This window comes from Carassius carassius, chromosome 16, assembly GCF_963082965.1.
Source record: "Carassius carassius chromosome 16, fCarCar2.1, whole genome shotgun sequence".
Taxonomy (NCBI): Eukaryota; Metazoa; Chordata; class Actinopteri; order Cypriniformes; family Cyprinidae; genus Carassius; species Carassius carassius.
In genome coordinates, this window is record NC_081770.1 from 19,145,549 (window position 1) to 19,164,594 (window position 19,046).

A 19,046-nucleotide genomic window follows, 5' to 3' on the forward strand; every position below is an offset into this window, starting at 1 on the left:
TTTACCAGCTTTATGACTGACAGCAAGATTCAAAACGTAGTCTATAAGAAACAAGCTTCATGACACACAACCTGCTAAAACCAAACGTTGAGTTTCACTGTATACAGCAGGAGCAAAGTGTGACGGCGCAACAACACGAGGAGCTAAACTCAAGGGAGCGAAGGTGACAGGCCAGGCAGACCACACAGAACTTGGACAAATTAGAGAGGAATTCCAAAGGAAGTGTTTAGTTTTCAGCTTCACTTTCAATAAAGGTGACGCACCGCTGGTGTGTTTGATTGCTCCCTCCACCCGTTCCCTGTACATGCATACGGACCATCTCTTGCTCTGTCTGCTACCTGAGCTCTCTCCATGTCTAATTTTCTTCATTGCAGCATTAAAGGGATGTGCCCTCTCGAAGGAGTGGGTCAGCACTTATTTCCGCACAAGTTAATGAAAAGCACATGGCTCGGGTCCTGTTTTAGTAAACCTCCTGCTCCCTCTGGTCCATCCATCTCTTGCCAAACGTACTCCTGCTCTCGATGGATGATGAACCAAGCTCAACCCTGAAGGCTGCAGACTAAAGAAAACAAAAAAACGCCTGAATCCAGAGGTCGATGCCAAGTGAAAGAATATATATGACTACCCGTCTGCATAGCTGTCAATTCCTACTAAGACAGCATTACACCCCTTATGAACGAAGGACAAACGGAAGAAAACGCAATACCAAATATGGCATCTTTAGTCCCATTTTAAGGTGCAGCCACATTTACTGTTGCTGTGTGAAATTTCACAGGCAAATTTCAGTCACTTCACTAGGAACCTGCGCAGTTGGAAGTTTAGCGCAATTTTCATCATGGTTCTCTTTTGAAAGCGAGTATAAGACTGACACAGAAGAGAAGAAATTGCTGAATAATGTTGTTATTTTTGTTTTCTTTGTGCACAAACAGTATTCTTGTAGCTTCATACAATTACGGTTGAACCACTGATGACACATGGACTATTTTAACGATGTCTTTACCACCTTTCTGGGCCTTGAATGTGTCAGTTGCGTTGCTGTCTATGGAGGGTCAGAAAGCTCTCAGATTTCATCAAAAATATATTAATTTTCTGAAGATGAACGAAGGTCTTACTGGTTTGGAACGACATTTAGGTGAGCAATTAATGACAGAATTTTCATTTTTGGGTGAACTATTCCTTTAAGTGAAGACAATGGAAGAAAACATGCCATTTATAGTCCCATTTTGAGGCGCAATCACATTTACTGTTGCTCTGTGAAGCTTTACAGGCAAATTCCAGTTACTTCAATAGGAATCTGCACAATTGGAAGTTACGTGCAGGAGAGTTAAGGTGTTCGATGCAGATTTGCTCAGGTAAATTTGCCCCACCGACCAACACAAAGCTGCTTGGTTTGAAAGGGATTCCTGTGTGAGCTGTGCTACATAACTGACAATTATAAATGGGTGTTTTTGCCTGTGAAGTATTACTTATAATTCATTAACTGACCAGACCACACCTTTACAGGTAAAATGTTAGTTTAACTCCTGAATGTGCATTTGCGCAAATTTAAAGCTAAAATACCTCATTTTATGACACCATTGTTGACAAAACATACTCCTAATTTGAATGTAATTGTGACCAAGAATTCTGGACTTGCACGACTAAAAACATCTGCCACCTGACGACCCGACTTGTCTTAAAAGGTACTTTGATTACCTCCAATGATTACCAGGACATTAAAATGAGTCCTAGTCCCAGCTGGCACCGAATCCGTCCCCGGCAAGAGCAGGCATGTAAGCGGGCAGGCAAAAGAGGCCAAGTGTATTGCTGGAGGAGTTATGACAGGGCCGGGGAATCGGTGAAGGATGTGGCACATCTGACTACAGCTCCAGCACCATCTGTCAGCCTGGCAAAATCACTCATAAGCAGGTTATAGCTATGGCCTCCTGCAAGCGCTCGCTGCCTCTTATCAACACGCTAAGTGACCCGGCAGAGGGCAGACTGGGTGTGGAAGGACATGCATGAATCATGATGCACGGTATTGAGGAGACCACCTTCAGATGCAAGGGGCTAGAAGACCTCACCATCACAAGGAGGGGACATTAAAGGGTAAAAGATTAATAAAAAACACCATTTCAGGAACACCAGTGTTCTGGTAATCTGTCCTTTCTGCATGGAACAACATTACACAACTGTGTTCATAAAGTATAAATATAACCATAAAAACTATTTAAAATAAATAAATACATAAATACAATTTTCTAAAATGTAAAACCAACCCAATAACTATTAAAAGTGTTACAGAATAAGTTCCAGTAGTGGTGCAAGGGTGCATTATTTTTTTAAATGCGTGTTTGGGTTGAGTTAGTTTGCATGTGTGTTGGTTGATATTGGGACAGCTGGAGCCAATGGGCCATGGGAATACACTCATCATGAATATTCAGACCCAGCCTCTGGAAGAAACAGCCGCCAGAGTGATGTCACATGTTCAAACAGTTGTGCGAGGCCACTTTCTGGGTCTGCTGGAGAACTGCATATCAAGAAGAGATGGAAATGACAGAGATATATATTTGCAGTGTTCCTCTTTGTCATTTTTTCATGTATTGTTTTCTGAAACTGATCAAAAGTACTTCCTCCGGCTACTGAATATGCTCCATAGCCCCACCTAGCTTTAACATAAGACACAACATGTATAACATAGTTTGTAGGTTTAACTGAGCAAATATTAATAGATATTTGGCAAAAGCTATGTGAATCATCATTTGAAACCGCACATCCTAAAATTCGAGTTAACTTCCTTTTGCTTCAATACTCTTTTTTCAAGCATCTCTATCATTTTCGGGGAATGTTGTACTGCGAGCCTTGACCTAAGTTCCCAAACACTGTTTCAGGGTTAAAGGTACTGTATTTAAGTTTTTGACTTTACTAAAGCATAAAATACCATTATAAGTGTCTGCAGATATTTAAGAAACATGCTAAGTTAACATACTTGTTTATCTGAAAAACAATGCTACAGTCAGTTATCCTCCTTTGAAAATGTGTGTTGGTCTCTGTTTTGGTTTGTGAAACCCGCCTGGTGTCAGTTTACCCGATTGTATTTCGGCAAGCACAGCTTATTTCATTTCATTCATCGTCAGGTGCGCTCGTTCCTGTTTGTGTCTGGCAACCTGTCTGCATTAAGTCTGAGGAGGAGGGGCCAGGTGCAAAAAAACCCTCTCAAATATTTTGAATTTGGACTGCAATACCTAGTTCAACCACTCGGTGTCAATCCTACATACAGCGCCTTTAAATAAAGTTCCAAAAACAACTTTTCCCGTAAATATTACAACTGTACGGTTCACTCCCATTACCGATGGGAATAAAGACAAATTCTCATTTGGCTGACCAGATGTTCCAGCAGCCAGCAACAACTGCCTGCGAAACCTGCCGTTCCTCAAGAGATGCGCAAAGATCACAGATGCATCATCTGTTCTCGACTACAGGAAAACAATAGCATATTTTGAAATACTAAGAATGATCTTTCATCGAAAATGAAGAATTAAAATAGCACCCGGTGGTATCGGTTAAATGACAATAGAAACATAAATGCTTAATCCAAAAGGGACTTTATTATTAGTTTCCTTTATGTGAAAATAATATATATATTTTCGGCATATGTAAATAAAAATAGAAAAGCATCAGGTTGTGTTTATTTGTACAGTGAATTCAGCTTAAATATATTTTCCAGTTTTCTTCATGGTGTCTGAGACGAGTCATCAATGCAATGCAAGCCAAATCTGTTTCGGGAAACTTTTGTGTCATGGAAGTGATGTAGAGCACAAAAGCAGATGGGATACATTAATTAGCCAATGTATGTTTAAGAAGAAAGGTATTTATTTGCGTGAGTGGCCAGGGGCCGGAATTAAAAGACCGAAAAAGAAATAAGGGACAGACTAGTCTTTTTTTGGGAGGGATCTCGATGAAACCGGCGTTTTCACAAGCTAGGAGCTATCAAGTTGCAACTTAAAGTGGTTTCAGGGAAATCATAAATAAATAAGAATAAAAAGGCAATCTGGAGCAGAGGAAAGCTCTTTGTTTACTGGCTGCTCAGGGGACCTGAAACGGACCCTCCGAATAAATAAATACAACCGCTACAGGAAGTTCAGCTGCTTCCCCTCAGGTCCAGTTTAGTTTTATTAGCTACAGTCCTGTAAAGATACTAAACAATGACTGGCTCCCCTCCTTTCTCTCTCAGTCCTGCACGTGTACTTGCCCCACCGCATACTCCAATACACCGTTACCCAGCTCAATACAAGCCTGTAGAAATCATAAACATACTTTCTCTGAAGAGATCTTCCAGACGTACTTTCTCCAGGTGCACCTAAGACAACAGCCAACTAATCAGCACTGGAGCACTGCAGAAGTGTTATTACCTTCCCAAAAAGCAGTGCGGCGTGGGCAGACCTTAAAGGAATAGTTCACCCAAAACTTAGAATTCTGTCATTGTTTACTCACACTCACGTCAGTCAAAACCAGAAGCCAAATGGTGAAGTGAACTAGAACTAGACCAAGCCCCCCCCAAAAGAGGGGAAAACTAAAGTGTTATAAAACCTTTAAAAGGTTTTACCTATACCACTTATTCTGTTAATGCAATGTTCAAAAATATGTCTCCATGTACCTTGAATGTGGGACAGGGAGAGGAACAGGAGGAGGACAGGTGTGTCAGTGCACCGGTGTCTTTTGAAGGAGGGCACTGGGTGAACAGCTTGCTCTCAGCAGGGGTCCTACAGAAGGAGCAGGTGAAAAGCTATCCCCCTGCACCTCTTTTACAGTGACTACCTGACACCACATTGAGCGAGGGGGAGAGGAGAAGAGGAAATCAGCCGATGAGTCGTGAGCGAAGACGCCATCTGGCAAAGGTTTCGGTGGCAAAACGCGAGAGAAGCCATGCCACGGAAAGGTCAGGTAATAATGACGCCACTATCCTAAAGGATAAGGGGCTTATGCATACATATGTATGACGGTTAAACTTGAGAAAGAAGAAAAAAGACAAACCAGATCCTCTCTGGAAGTTTTAGGAAACTGAAAATTAACTATTGTTCTCATATGTACAGTGGGCAAAGTTCATTTATGCACCAGTAGTGGGTACCAAATGCCACAGCATGAAACGTTCATATTTACGGACCAACCTGACACACAAATTAGCTCTGGCCAGAGTGAGCAACCGCTCAACCAGAGATCTCCAGCTGGACTGGACGCAGGTCCAGACTGTCATTTACAGGCCCACTAAGCTTCACTGGCTCTCACGTTTCATTGCTCTGTAATATAACAAAACTTTTTCATTCTTCTCAAACGTTTCTCCGTATGTTAACGCAAGTCACAATTACGCTGAGTTTAGATGTTGGTTGAAAACATTCGGACAGGGCGGCCCGTTTGTCTCCCACCCCCCCACTCTCTGTTGGGACACCTAATCTGGTTCATTAATGCTCCCATTCGACCATCAGGGACAGTCTCCAACAGATAGCTCAGATTTCAGCCGCTCAACAGTGCCCCACCTGTGCCATCACCTGCTCTCCACACATTTAGTGCCGTTTTACCAGTATGTAATGAAGTTACTACTTAAAGGGTATTTCCACCTCTTATTGTGGGACGAAAAGGAACTCACAGTTTCAAGGTGAAAAACATGCAGCCGAAATTATTAAAAAAAATATTTAAAGAATGGTTGCTGTAGAACTTTAGTCACAAAAGTAATCTCTTTAGAAAGTGATTGCGATTTCGACCGAACTATCACACTAGGAAGAGAGTGTTTAATTTTTTGTACCAGGCCCAAGAATTGCTAACTGTGTCCCTGGAATCAGTGTTGCCACAAACTGGAACTTTTGTCCCAGGCTCTCCATTTGAGGAGGGGCCGGAAAGTGATCCCGCATTTAACCAAGAGATTGCACTGGTAGGACTGTGATGAAGGTTTTTTAGCAAGCACTAGAATTGCTAACTGCAGCCCTAGCTATATAGATAGGTAGAGTATTTTGAGTCAACGAGTACGAGAGCAAAAGAAGAGGATCTTTGTCAGGGGAAGCACATTTAGACACGGGGAGATGGAAACAATTAGAGTTAAATGGGACCTGAGTGTGCCAGCGGATGGCTTGGATTTGCAGTGAGGAGGATTCTATCTGGGCGGACTGATTGCAAGAGGATGTCTCCACTTAGGAAGGCAACGCCCTTACCTTCTCCCGACCACACCACAACATTTAGGCTCTGGAATAGAGGGTCTGGCTGCCACCCAAGAGCCAGATCGCTGATAGGTCTACACTGGTGCTTTACCCATTCGACTTCTTAAAAGTATTTTTTTTTACAGAAGGATCCACTAAATTCTGCAAATGTTCATTCCACAAACCTTGTTAGTAAGTGTGCCAGTTAAAGAAAAGGATGTAATCTGTGTGGTCCAATTTTTTTTCAGTCCACTGTAGGCTTGCTTATCCGGGCAGATTGGAACCTCTGTTGGCTCTTTTTATTATTAGACATGAAAGACTTATGCATATACACTTGGCAAGCTCAAACTCTGTTTGAATGTGCACAAAATGATACCTCGGAAGGTCCAACCAGGTCCAGTCCAAATGCTGCACTTATGAGTGCCATAATTTCAGCATATTCCAGCTCTCGCCCCGTGCCCTCCAGCGTGGCCCTTGCCAGACAGCAGGAGGACAGCCGGCCCCTCACTGGCTTGTCTCTGCCAGCATCCCTGGGCCGCAGAGGGGGCGACAGAGTTCCTGGATGCATCAGGGCTACAGATGTGCTGCCAGCTTTGCCAGGGGTCACCTTGGAGAGGCCCGTGGCAGCTTGTCCCCTGGCTCCAGCTGGCTCCCACTTTAATCTGCCCAGAGAGGGGAAGAGCAAGACATCCAGGCAGGAATACAGCCTTTCATACAGGACAACCCATGCGGATACCACTTTAGGTCTATCCACTGTTTGGTTTAGCACTTAAATGCAAAATGGCGTAAACCTAAATGAGACTCTGTAGAAGGGATGCTAGCCTCCAGAGATGCCCCCACCAGCTGTTAAGCCTCCCCAGAGTCATGGGGTCAGCAGCACCCCCTGTTGGCAGCATGTGTAACATGGTGACATGCTCAGGGGGGTCATGAGGTGCCCTGCACCGGGCAGACATAAGTAATGGGGCCTCCCTGCTAGGAAGGCACAGCTCTGAATCAATTTAATTAGATGGGTGAAGCGGGATGAGTAGAATAAAGCACATCAGGGCTGTTTTTTTACATGCAGGCCGATATCATGATTGCTATATTTATATTTAATTATAATTTTACCTCAGAATGTTTTATTAATTACAAAGCTATTGTAAATTAAAATAAATAAATAAATAAATACATAGCTTTTGTGTGTATGTGTGTGTGTATATATATATATAGTTACCTGGGAAAAATGCAAATAAATAAATATAAAAAGATGAAGGGGATGTCTTTGTAACTTTGCAACCTCTAGTTCATTCCACCTTTAAAAGGTGGACAGTGGTTGAACAGGTAGACTATGTGCAAGAGACACATCTCTGACCTTATGAAAGTAGGCCAATTCTCTCATTATCTGGCAACAAGCAATGTTTCACAGAGGTGATTGCAGTGGTGGTCTTATCATATTAAATCTCCTGATTTCAGTGACATCTGTCCATACTGTCTCTCTCTCACGTGCAGACCCACACTCTGTCCTCTGTATGTCCTGTCTCCATCAGCATCGTCACCTAACCCTCATATCTGTTCATTCGCTTGTCAGTAATCTCACCTAATCCAGTCAGACACTTTTAATGAATTAAGTGGCAATCTAGATTTTGTTTTCAGTAATCATCCACTAATCTAAATGATTGTAAAATCAGACTCCACATCAGATAGATGAGTTTTAAATTGGTATAAAACTAAATAAATTAGGACACATGTGAGACATTAAAATACTAAAAGAAAAAAAAATGCAGTTTTAGGCTGAATTTTGTGCATGAATAAGGTCAAAATACTGGGCAAAAGCCCTCACATGTTAATTTCTGCCACAGTTTTAGTCCTTTACAATCTGAGGAAATGACCAATTCTGTATAGAGGACACCAGTATGGCACAATCAACCACACAGACACAGATGTGAAGACTGAACTCTTTGTGCCAAAATGAGGAATGGACATTTGTATTGATACATTTAAACTCTTTAAAAATGTTTGGATATTACTGCCTTACATATTTCTTAATAATATTGATATGTGTTGTGCTGACACTGCTTTATTTCATTTTATATAATAATTTATTGTATTTATATGAAAATAGAAATTTTTCAAGTTATGCATTTAGCAAAAGAATTCAAAGCATTTAAATTTTAATTAAATTAAATGTAAATAATTGTAAAATAAATGAAAAATGAAATAAAAATGCATATTAAAATAAAACAGCAGTTGTACTACTTAACATATAGACAATGTATTATTATTTTACATTTATATAATTTTTATATTATGTAATTGCATGAATGTCTTTGCATTATATAAAAATATCAAACAAAGGGTATTTATTGAAAATATAAGATAAATAAATTAAAATTAAAATGTACAGACATTTGTACTTTAAGCTAAACATTTACAAACAGAACTTAATAAAATAAGAATTAAAATAAATAAAACATCAGAAGTACGGTTTACATTTTTAACAAATGAATGTGACACTTTGCAGTGGAACATGTCCACAGTTTTTCATGCATAAACAAAAAGTCACAATGAAATCAGCTGATTTAGTTCTGAGAAACCTTTTTCTTTACAAATACCACTTGAAATTATTATTTTATTTTCAAGTGTCCAAATACTTTTCAGCATGATTGCTGGTATGGTAAATGTACAATGTCAGGTACATGTTGACTTATTTCAATTTTAAGACTCTTTAGCATCATGCATGTGACTTACACAGAGGAAGCTTTGGTTCAGCAGCTCAATGACTGAATGTTTGGAGATCATTTTGTCAGATATTTTGGAGCAGGTGAGTGGGGTGGTGCTGTTGGAGACTAGAAGGGATAATAGCTCTGGCCATGATCCAGTGATAACAGTGAAGCCCCACACCCACAAATATTACCCATGTTCCCCCCTTCAATTGGCGACTTACACCTTTTTTTGGCAGCAAAAACGGTGGGTGGCTGGAGACCAAGAGAAAGGCTATGGAGAAAAAAAAAAATTTTCTCACCCGCCTAACACACACACACACACGTACACACAGATACAGACGCAAAAATACCCCTCCAAATACCAGATGGTGTTTTTGGAATCTGTTTCCTTTTTTCCAAAAAAAAAAAAAAAAGACAACTCCCAAGAAACACACACACTGCATACTTGGGTACAGATCCATACAACCACCGTTGCGTTCACGGAAAGACGAGTATCAAGTGAGACATGACAGCGAAAACTTTATAAACAAACTGATGATTGCGGCTTGGCGAACACGAAAACAGACGAGCAGAAAAAAAAGTGCGTTGAACTGCAAAGATGAGAGTGTTTGGTTGAGACCATAATTGGCAGATGAATGGCTGAGTGCCATGGCACGATCCATACCTGGTTTAGAAACTCCTCAAAAAGACATCCTGAAGAGCTGATATCAGCCTTTCTACACCATTAAGCCTGTAAAGAGTACAGAAGTATATGGAAAAAGTACTGAAAGGGAGATCTGCACTGAAATATGTCACTGGATTTCTTTATAATTGGGTATAAATAAAATAAATCCAAACAATTCTAAAAGTGGGCACACTCGTATGAACTATTTCTACTGGGTTAAAGCTGAATGAGGGATCTCTCTCATAAACTCATAAACCATTATAGTTTCCTCTAAGAACCTTTCAGTGAATTGTTCTCAAACATACCTTTTTCGGTTCTCCAAAAAAGACCTTTTACCGAACAGTTCTTAAAATAACTCTTTTTGGTTCCCCAAAGAAGCCTCCAGCAAACAGTTTTTAAAAGAACCATTCTTAATTCCATAAAGAATCTTTACCTTAAAAGGTGTTTCACTATTTATTATTTAGATTCCATTGATATTACACGTTCTTCATGGAACCTTAGACACCAATGAAGAAATGTTATTTTTAAGAGTGTGAAGGGAGCATCTTCACTCTTATTGTCCCAAACAAGACAAGAAAAGGCACCAGACTGGCCCAAAGACCCAGCTGTCTTGGCCAGTAGCCACGGTTCTCTAGGGAGCGTAAGAGAGAGGGGCAGATAGAGAGCGAGAGAGTACGAGAAAAGTGAGGGACTTGGGCGAAAGAGCGACCAAGACGGGGAGGGGGGCTGCCCTGCCGAGAGTGGCGTTCCACACAGAGCCATGCCAGGAATAGAAAGGGGTCTTTTTCTCACATAGCGACCCCTAACCCCCCCTAGACAGCAGGGATTTCACACGCATCTCTTCCACACAATTGATCCTTTCATTCCACAGCACAGACAGACAGAGACGGGCTTAGATCGAAAAGAGGGGGAGGTAGGGAAGGTATACGTGAGACAACAGGACGAATCGTCTCACAAACAGCTTTGATAGCATCAGGTCAAATATAGACGAACGCAGACACTTTGCATGTACGGAGAGGACTATTTTGTGGCAGTTGGGCCAAATTGTCCTTAGCGCTCACTCTAAATGCTTAGAAAAGACCATTTGGCCTTGGCAAGGGTATAAGTGTCACATAGCAGTGACAACTCGGCCACAGGGAACAGCCATCAACCTGTCCAAGTTGCTATAATGGAGAAATGTAGCACATTATACATTTAATATGCATAATGTGTATAATGCGTTAGAGAGCAAGACATTAATGGAATATAAAGCTTAAACAGCTAAGTATGAATTTATATTAATATATTAATTAGTGTGTTTGTGTGCTTGTATGTGTATTTCTTATAAATTCTTTATATATATAATCTTGTAATACATATATACACATATATGTTTTATACATAATATATATCTATATATATTTTAGGTTGCATTTTATTTTACAGTACATGTACTTATATCTACTTACAGTGTATTTATCTTAGAAAGTTCTTGTAATACTACGTGGGGTAGGGTTAGGTTTAGGGGTAGGTTCAGGGTTAGTACCTAGTTATTACATAATTATTGTATTTACTGTAATAAGTACAAAGTATGTACATGAGTAACAGGCCTGTAAAATAAAGTGCTACCATTTTTTATATACATCAAATATTTTATATATTGAATTAAATGTGATTTTAAAGACTAAAAACTGAAAAAATATGCACATTTTTATATATATATATATATATATATATATATATATATATATATATATATATATATATATATATATACTGTATATACACACACACACACACACACACACACTCACACACACGCAGACATATATATATATTAGATATATAATATTGTAACACACATAACTAATTAATACACATAACATGCATTAAATATTTTATATATGTGATTTTAAAGACAAGAAATATATATATATTTTGAAAATCATATATAATATATATATATATATATATATATATATATATATATATATATAGACACACACACACACACACACACATATATATAGAGAGAGAGAGAGAGAGAGAGAAAGAGAGAGAGAACACAATTAAATCCTGCTTCTTAAAATAGTCACTGATGTAATTTCCTCTAAAACTTTCATGAGAAAGTACGTTGCTCTGAAAAACAACAACAGTGAGACTCCAACATGAAGCACCTCTTTTTCAAAAACACTGCAAAACGGTCCAGCATATTTGATAAGACACAAAGGTTTTCCGTTAATATCTTGAACTGACTCCAAATTCAGCTTCCTTTACTTCCTCTGTTGTTTTCTTTTTCTTTTTTTTTTTTTTTGACACAGAGCCACGTCCAATCTGATCCTCGTTTCTTTGCATCTCTTGATGGAACGCCAACAAAACAATCGCGTGCCAAGTGCGAGCTTCAGAGAGTGCTAAAATTCACCTGTCAATATTCTCAGAGCCCATCACTGCATTCATTTATTCGAACATGCATTTCTCAGCTTCTGGCAGTTTTAATATGGGGGGGGGGGGTGATATATAATATATATATGCATAAATATAATCAAAAGATAAAAACAGCTTTTGGAACTGGGCATCAAACACTAGGCTTGTGAAGCAGATATACATCACATCACAAAAGAGGCAAAGTCACCCTCAGGCACATTTTCTACAAAAGACATTAAACATATGAACGGATATTACAGACTTTGCTTAAGTCAAGCAGAATGTCTCTAAAAGCTAGAAACGGCTTCATAATGCAAGTCAGAGTAACTAAAAAAACAACAACAAAAAAAATCACAATATAGTTGTCAATTTTTCTTTTAAAGGTGCTGCTCCGTCACCCATTGTCAAATGACTTCCGACTCCATCAGGTGGGTGGTGAGTCATTCAGGGCTGGTATTAACAGATCGAGAGTCGCTGTACTCTTAGTGTGTGCCCGAGTGGGATCTATGAGCTGCTCCCTTGCTCCAGGGCTCGGCCTGGAAGTCCCAGAGCAGAGACACTGAGAGAGCATGCGGTGCTCAGGAAGTTCAAGCAGACAATTTTAATCCTCCAATTTCCTCCACTCTAATCATTTCTCCGTAGTCCATGGTGGAGGCCAAATTAGAAACATCTTCCACTCCGACGTGACACACACTAGCCGGACAACAGGCGGCAAAAATAGGACGTTGTGTAAAACAAACTGCCACGATAGATTTGTCATGTGGTCTTTGCGCTTTGCCTCATAAAAACCCACTTCATAACCTAAAAGTAGAACTACTTTTATGACAAAAGTCCTAATAAAACTCCAGCTGTGAGTTGTTTTAATAAACTATGACATTTTGCAATAAATGAAGGGCGCGAGCAATCAAACATCATTTCTCATCTCTATAAAAAAGTAAATCCAATAAAAGAAATAATCGCAAAATCATGAATAATTTATTTTCCATTACACAGGCTACACTCAAGGTCGCCTTAAGACTTTAATTAACAAGCCGGACGCAATTATATCACGCTACAATTATAAGGATCTCCTCAAAAGTTACATATATTTAAACGGCATGTGCGAAGAGAACTGTTTTTGTCTCTCTTTTAACCTAACTTGATCTGTGACGTTAGGCGGCATACTTCAGTGGACCCTGACAGCAGTGATCATATAAGGATTTTATGCCCTCAACCTATTTCATCCGACTCTCGGCCTCAAATTGTGTGCCTCTCGGGGGTGTCTGCTCTCTGACGATCAGATTAGAGAAGTGCCAGTTGTACAGAAGGGGTAAAATCCCATTAGCCCCTCAGGTGGTAAGGGATCCCATCATTGCAGCATTAGCGCACTACTGAGTGGACATCACTCCCGATCTGGTCCACCCCTGAAGTGAAAGCGCCTCAGGAGAACAAGTGCTGTTAATTGCAGCAGTTAATGTAAAACAATGTCTACATGCATGTCGGCAATTATAGATATGGATGATTACTTTCTTATTTTTCTTTGAGAATGTCAGTCTTGCTACTTTTAAATTGTCCTAATTTTATGAGTAACTGCCACTGAAAAACAAAACAAGATCTGACAACAGCAAAGAACTGAAAGATTAAACTAGGTACAAATAAAGAGCTATGCGAATTTGGATTTTTATAAAAGCTCACATTTTAGAACAAAAGTAAACTGCAGCAGATTTGTTGTCTGGATGTTTCGGGCATTTGAAAAGCAGGAGTGGGCAAAGGAAAGGTGGGCTGAGATTCTACAATTCACTACAATTTAGTTTGAAACAATAAAAAAAAGACATTACAGAAGCTACCATAGAGAGGATAACACTGTAAAAATACTACTAAAATATTGTTTGTTCACTTTGTTTTTTATCTTTTCTTTTACAAACATATAAAACCACCATGTAATCTAAGGACAAAATGAGTACCCAATCCAAGTATTCATTTCATCAAATTAAAATATGTTTAAGTAAGATCAGCAGGATATTTTTTATTCACAGAAAAATGTAAAACTTTAACAGGGTAACAGGGTTAAGAAAAACAGGGTAAGTAGAAAAAAAATCACTAATACTAAGTTCTATTTTATACCATTTAATTTTTTTTGTACATATTTGTTACATTTAAAATACACTACTTTTGATCAATGCGTTGATATGTAATACACAGAGCACGACTGCATGCAAAATCTTCAAGTTGCATTACAAAAAACATTTGTACTATATCTAATGACAATTTAAAAGCTCTCAGTTTCTATATTTAGATATGTTAATTAGTTCTATATTTCAAACTCTAATAACATTTCAAGCACAAGCATCAAATATATTTACATTTAAAATGTGATTTCAGAATTTCAAATCATATTAAAACATTTTATCTAAAGAGAGACCGATTCACTAATATTCTAATATAGTTTAGCATTAAACAGGTTTTAAAAGACTAGTATATTGAGATTTCACAGGAACCAATTCATTTTGAAATGTTAAGTTGTTAATAAGTGGTAAAACATTAACACCAGCACAACAGGAGTGAAAGAAAACCATGCCTCTATTTCTCCATTATCTTTGCGTTTCAGATGAATAAGATATTACAGAAAGTGCAATTTACGATCAACATTTAAACATTTAAACACAAAAGGACCTACACACAAACCTATACATTTCTAAAAAAAAAAAAAAAAAAAAAAAAAATTAGAATGAATTTAAATCTAATTAAATAAAAACTTAAAGGGGATGATAAAAAAGTCCCCAAGCTCACATTCCCATAGTGTGTATCGCAGAGAAAGAATTTATACACATTAACACCCTCAACTTCACAGAAAATACACCGATCCCATTTAGCCCTTCACGCAGATAGATACAAGTCTAACATTTCTCTTCCTTTAATCTGGGCACTCAAGTACAGCAGTTTCCCATAAAGCCAGTAAAAAAAAGACTCCAGTTTCTCTCTCACTAACTTTCCTCAGCAGTGTCACACAGAGAGACAAGCTTGTATGACCCGGGTTAGAGGGGAAAAGTGGAAGGGGTGCGGGGGGACACACAATCCGACATCTGACGTTTATGCTCCCCTAACTGGGAAATAATAAGTTATTGTCTCAGCGTAACACAGCTACCTTGTATTGAAGGAGTGTGTGCAACAACTACAACAAAAAAGTTATTTCAGAAACCATGCAGGTTTGTAAAAAAAAAAAAGCAATTATAATAATGAAGGCAATAATGCTGTTAAATTCAAGCCGGGCTAACGAATCAATGCCTAATGAACCCGGGACGCTCTGGAAAGCCTTTCATGTGCCACAATAGACTATTGTGAATCCCTACCCCTCCTCATCTCGCTGCGATCTACAAACCGGTCTTTTTTTCCCTCTCCCACTTTCACCTCTCCTCATTTCTGAGCGGAGCGACAGTTATGTCAAAGGTTGTCTGGCCTCACTGACCACAAGCAAGTTAATCTGCCCCGGCACAGAGTCCGTCTTGTCCCAGAACACTTTGGAGTTTTTTTTTTCTTCTCCTCTCCATGCTTTAATTGCGGCGACGGAGTGTCACAGTCGTGGAGCGGAGCACCGAGCGACCGCGCGTGGACCACAAAACCTCAGTGTAAACAAGGGATTAAAAGAATCATCCTGTTTTTCCTTCTTTGGACTCCTGCGCAAAACTTTGGAAGACTTTGCGAAAAGAGAAACACACACACACATGCACGGGACGTCTCGTTTACGGATCCGTACTACTGACAGCAGAAAAGTAATGAATGAATGAAAAATGCGTAAAGTGACAAAAGAGCTTTTGTTTCCACGCGGATGTTTAAAAAAGATAAAATAGACAATTGTTCTTTGACATCTTGGACAATAAAAGAGGAGTGCATTAAAGAGAAAACAATGACAAATGTGACAGGACCCACAGAGGAGCTATTAAGTGGAACGGAACTACAATAAAAAACTAATTTCGACCAACTGGACGTAAAAACTGAGGAGCGGAGTTGAAAAAAAAGTGTTTTGTATGTGCATTGGGGGAAAAAATGAAGGGAAGTTTTACCTAAAAAAAAAAGGTAAAAGAAGAACAAGAAGAAGAAAAAAAGGGTAATTCGCTGCCAACTTACCATCCACCAAGTCCTGGCCGAGATGTCGTAGCAGAGCTGCCATTTGATGGAGCCTTCCGAGGTTTTAGCTGCCATTACGCTGTCAGCAAGCTTCATCTGATGCTAGTGCACTCACCGGAGATAAGACACCTAATTGAGAAAACATTTGCACTGGCATGTTGGGCAACATGTAGCCCACTCCATACCATATGGAATCATGGGTAAAAAAAAAAATCCTTGACAATGAACCAATCTCACGCAGACCCCGTGGCAAGGTGAGCGGCAGTCATCTGCTCACAGAGCGAGCTGTCCTTAAAAAAATACACCACAATGATGAGCCCTTTTTTTCCACATCACTGAGTGCCCGAGGTCCTTTTTTCTCCTTAATTAGGGCTCACGCTTCATCGTCACCACCATCATCACCCTACTATCACAATTTAGCTGACTTAAATCTTCTCAAGATCTTTTCTCCATCATTCACTAGTTTTTTTGTTTTTTTGGAGGAGTGGAGGGATTTAATAGGACAGAGTCAGGTTGCGGGAGTTAAGGGGAACGGACTGATGCGCCACAGGCTATTAGTCTGAGATTCTGCTGGACAGATGGAGCTACTTAAAGACTATCATGCAATATTTTGTTTTGGACTTTGTCCCCCTGAACCGGAAAAGGATTCTTTTTTTGGGGCAAATTTATTTTTGAATCATAGAGCACACCAAGCTGCCTATTGACAGTTCTGCTTTTACAATGATGAAATTATATTACTTTAAATTATTAACACAGTTAAGGCACTTATCATCTCAATATCATTTAAGGCGAGTCCCGACCTCTCTAAGTCTCTATAGTACTTATTTTTAACAATAAAACACTTTTCTTAATTTACTTTGTTTTTTACTTTAGATTATATATAAATGAAATTAATTTTTTCTCCTAAGCTCAAAAGTGATATAGCGACAGAGGTTATTATGAGAGGACTGGGTGCTTCAGGTAAGGGGAATACCTGAGATATGGGCGAGAGAGGGAGAGACTAAGCATCAAACAGTTCTCCCATTGTGACGATGGCTGAGGAATGTGATTTAGCCGGAGATATTGGAAACATTGTTGGGAAAGGAGAAGTGGAGCACCACAGGTTACCCTTATCAGACGGTTTGAGTCACTAATCGCAAAAGTGAGCGGCAAACCTATGAGCAGATAAAAAAGACTAGCCTACTAAAAACTAGTAAGGTCAAATGATTACTCGAATCCAAAATAAAAGTTTTTGTTTATATAATATATTTGTGTGTGCTGTGTATATATAGCATGCATGTATATATTTCAGAAAAAAAATATTTTTATATATTAAATTTATTTATTTATAATATAAACTAAATGAATATAAATATAGACGTAAATATTTTCAAAATATATACTGTAGCCTAAGTAACACTTATTTTGGATGCGATTAATCGCGATTAATCATTTGACAGCACTACTAAAAACACACATCTTCAATATTTCTTCAGCTTTAACCAAAATAAATAATTAAATAAAGTAAGTAAGGTTTCAAATACTCAAAATGTCCTTGACATTCATCAAATTCAACTAAATTAATAAGCAACATTAATAAAGTGAGTTATTTAAATATTAAATAAGAATTTTAGCTTTATTGAAATGTTTTACTATTATTATTATATATTTAATTTTAAGTTCTCTCAGTGTGAACTTTCGGACTCGTAGCTGCTAAAACTCACAGTGATGCCGTGCTCGGTGAGAAATGACGGCAGATAATCTTGCGAACAGAACGGCAGGGGTCTGGACACTAGCCATACGGCCAGCAAGCACTGTTTACTATATACATCTCACAGGTCATCAGGGTCCACACACAGCCAAAGAATGGGCTAACATTGCACAGGAATGCAATAACAGCCCTCTCACTACGAAAGCTCGGGGGGTAATCATTTCAACAATGCTGTCTGTTTAAGTGCTATTGCTTCTGAACAGTTTTGTGGATCCAAACTGCATATAAATGAGGAGAGATGAATTCAAATGAAGAGTGTGTTGAGCTCTGGATCCAACCTATTAGAGTATATACATGTAAATATATATAAATACATTATTTACCATCTGAAAACAAATTTGTCTTAATAAATAATCATTTACAGAAGTATCATTTTAAAAAAGCATTTAGCATTTTTTTTAGAATCTATATTCAAAACTCATCTTTAAGAAGGATTTTTAAAAAGAATTATGAAGATAAAACTGATTTAGACAAAACGAACACATGATAATTGTTGGCATCAATCTCATGTTCCTCTGTTGGCCAGTAGAAGGCGCTCTTGCACTGATCTGACCTGCTTTGATTAAACTTGCTCTCAAGTTTCACATGCAACACTGTGGGACTTTTTATAGTATAATCTTACCTTTATAAACTTTCTCCTGATGAGGAAAGTAATATACTTGAATATACAGCTGGCTCTCTTTCCCTATAAATAAAAAAGAACTGTATTCAAGTAGGTTCAATGAACAATGTATATCAAACATCGTGGATAAGCATCGATGACAACATCCATTAACACAAAAATAAAGCGTTTAGACATACTAGTGACTGATATCTCTATCATAAGCCATATATAATTGATTTTTAAAAAAATAAACAAATAAATACAGAAGCTTGCAGTAAAGTTTTAAGACTTGTCAAATCCTGCTGCATTCATATAATGGTTAGAAAGTCTATTTCAATCAATGTGAAAAATCAAAAAAGTAACCACATGTGCATGTATCGTCTTGCTAACCTTATTTTACTTCAAACGCCCCAAAACATGATTGTCTACATCTGTTTTACTTTTGTTCTTTCATCTGGCACAAGCTTTGCAATGGAAAAGTACTCTGCCACCTAGCAATGCCCAAACCTTCCCACCCAGTTATTCTATATTACTGGAAATTTAGCAGATAAAAGGCAGGTCTGAAATGAACAAGATAAAGATCTATAGTGTACAAGCACCGAAATGAAGATCTGTTTTAAGGCCAATTTCGGAAACACCATCTGGATGCCTG

At 38.6% G+C, this 19,046-nt stretch overlaps 1 protein-coding gene across 5 annotated transcripts in view; it reads right to left on the reverse strand.

Annotated features, from left to right (window-relative positions):
* The window catches only part of LOC132159803 (nuclear factor 1 A-type), a 149,953-nt gene extending 133,619 nt beyond the window's left edge, over window positions 1-16,334 (reverse strand). For all 5 annotated transcript variants that reach the window (XM_059569414.1, XM_059569410.1, XM_059569413.1 and 2 more), the window contains exon 1: window positions 16,041-16,334. In XM_059569414.1, the coding sequence (XP_059425397.1) occupies window positions 16,041-16,136 (96 nt within the window). In that variant the 5' untranslated portion in view covers window positions 16,137-16,334. The remainder of the gene's footprint in view (window positions 1-16,040) is intronic.
* Window positions 16,335-19,046: the final 2,712 nt, after the last annotated feature.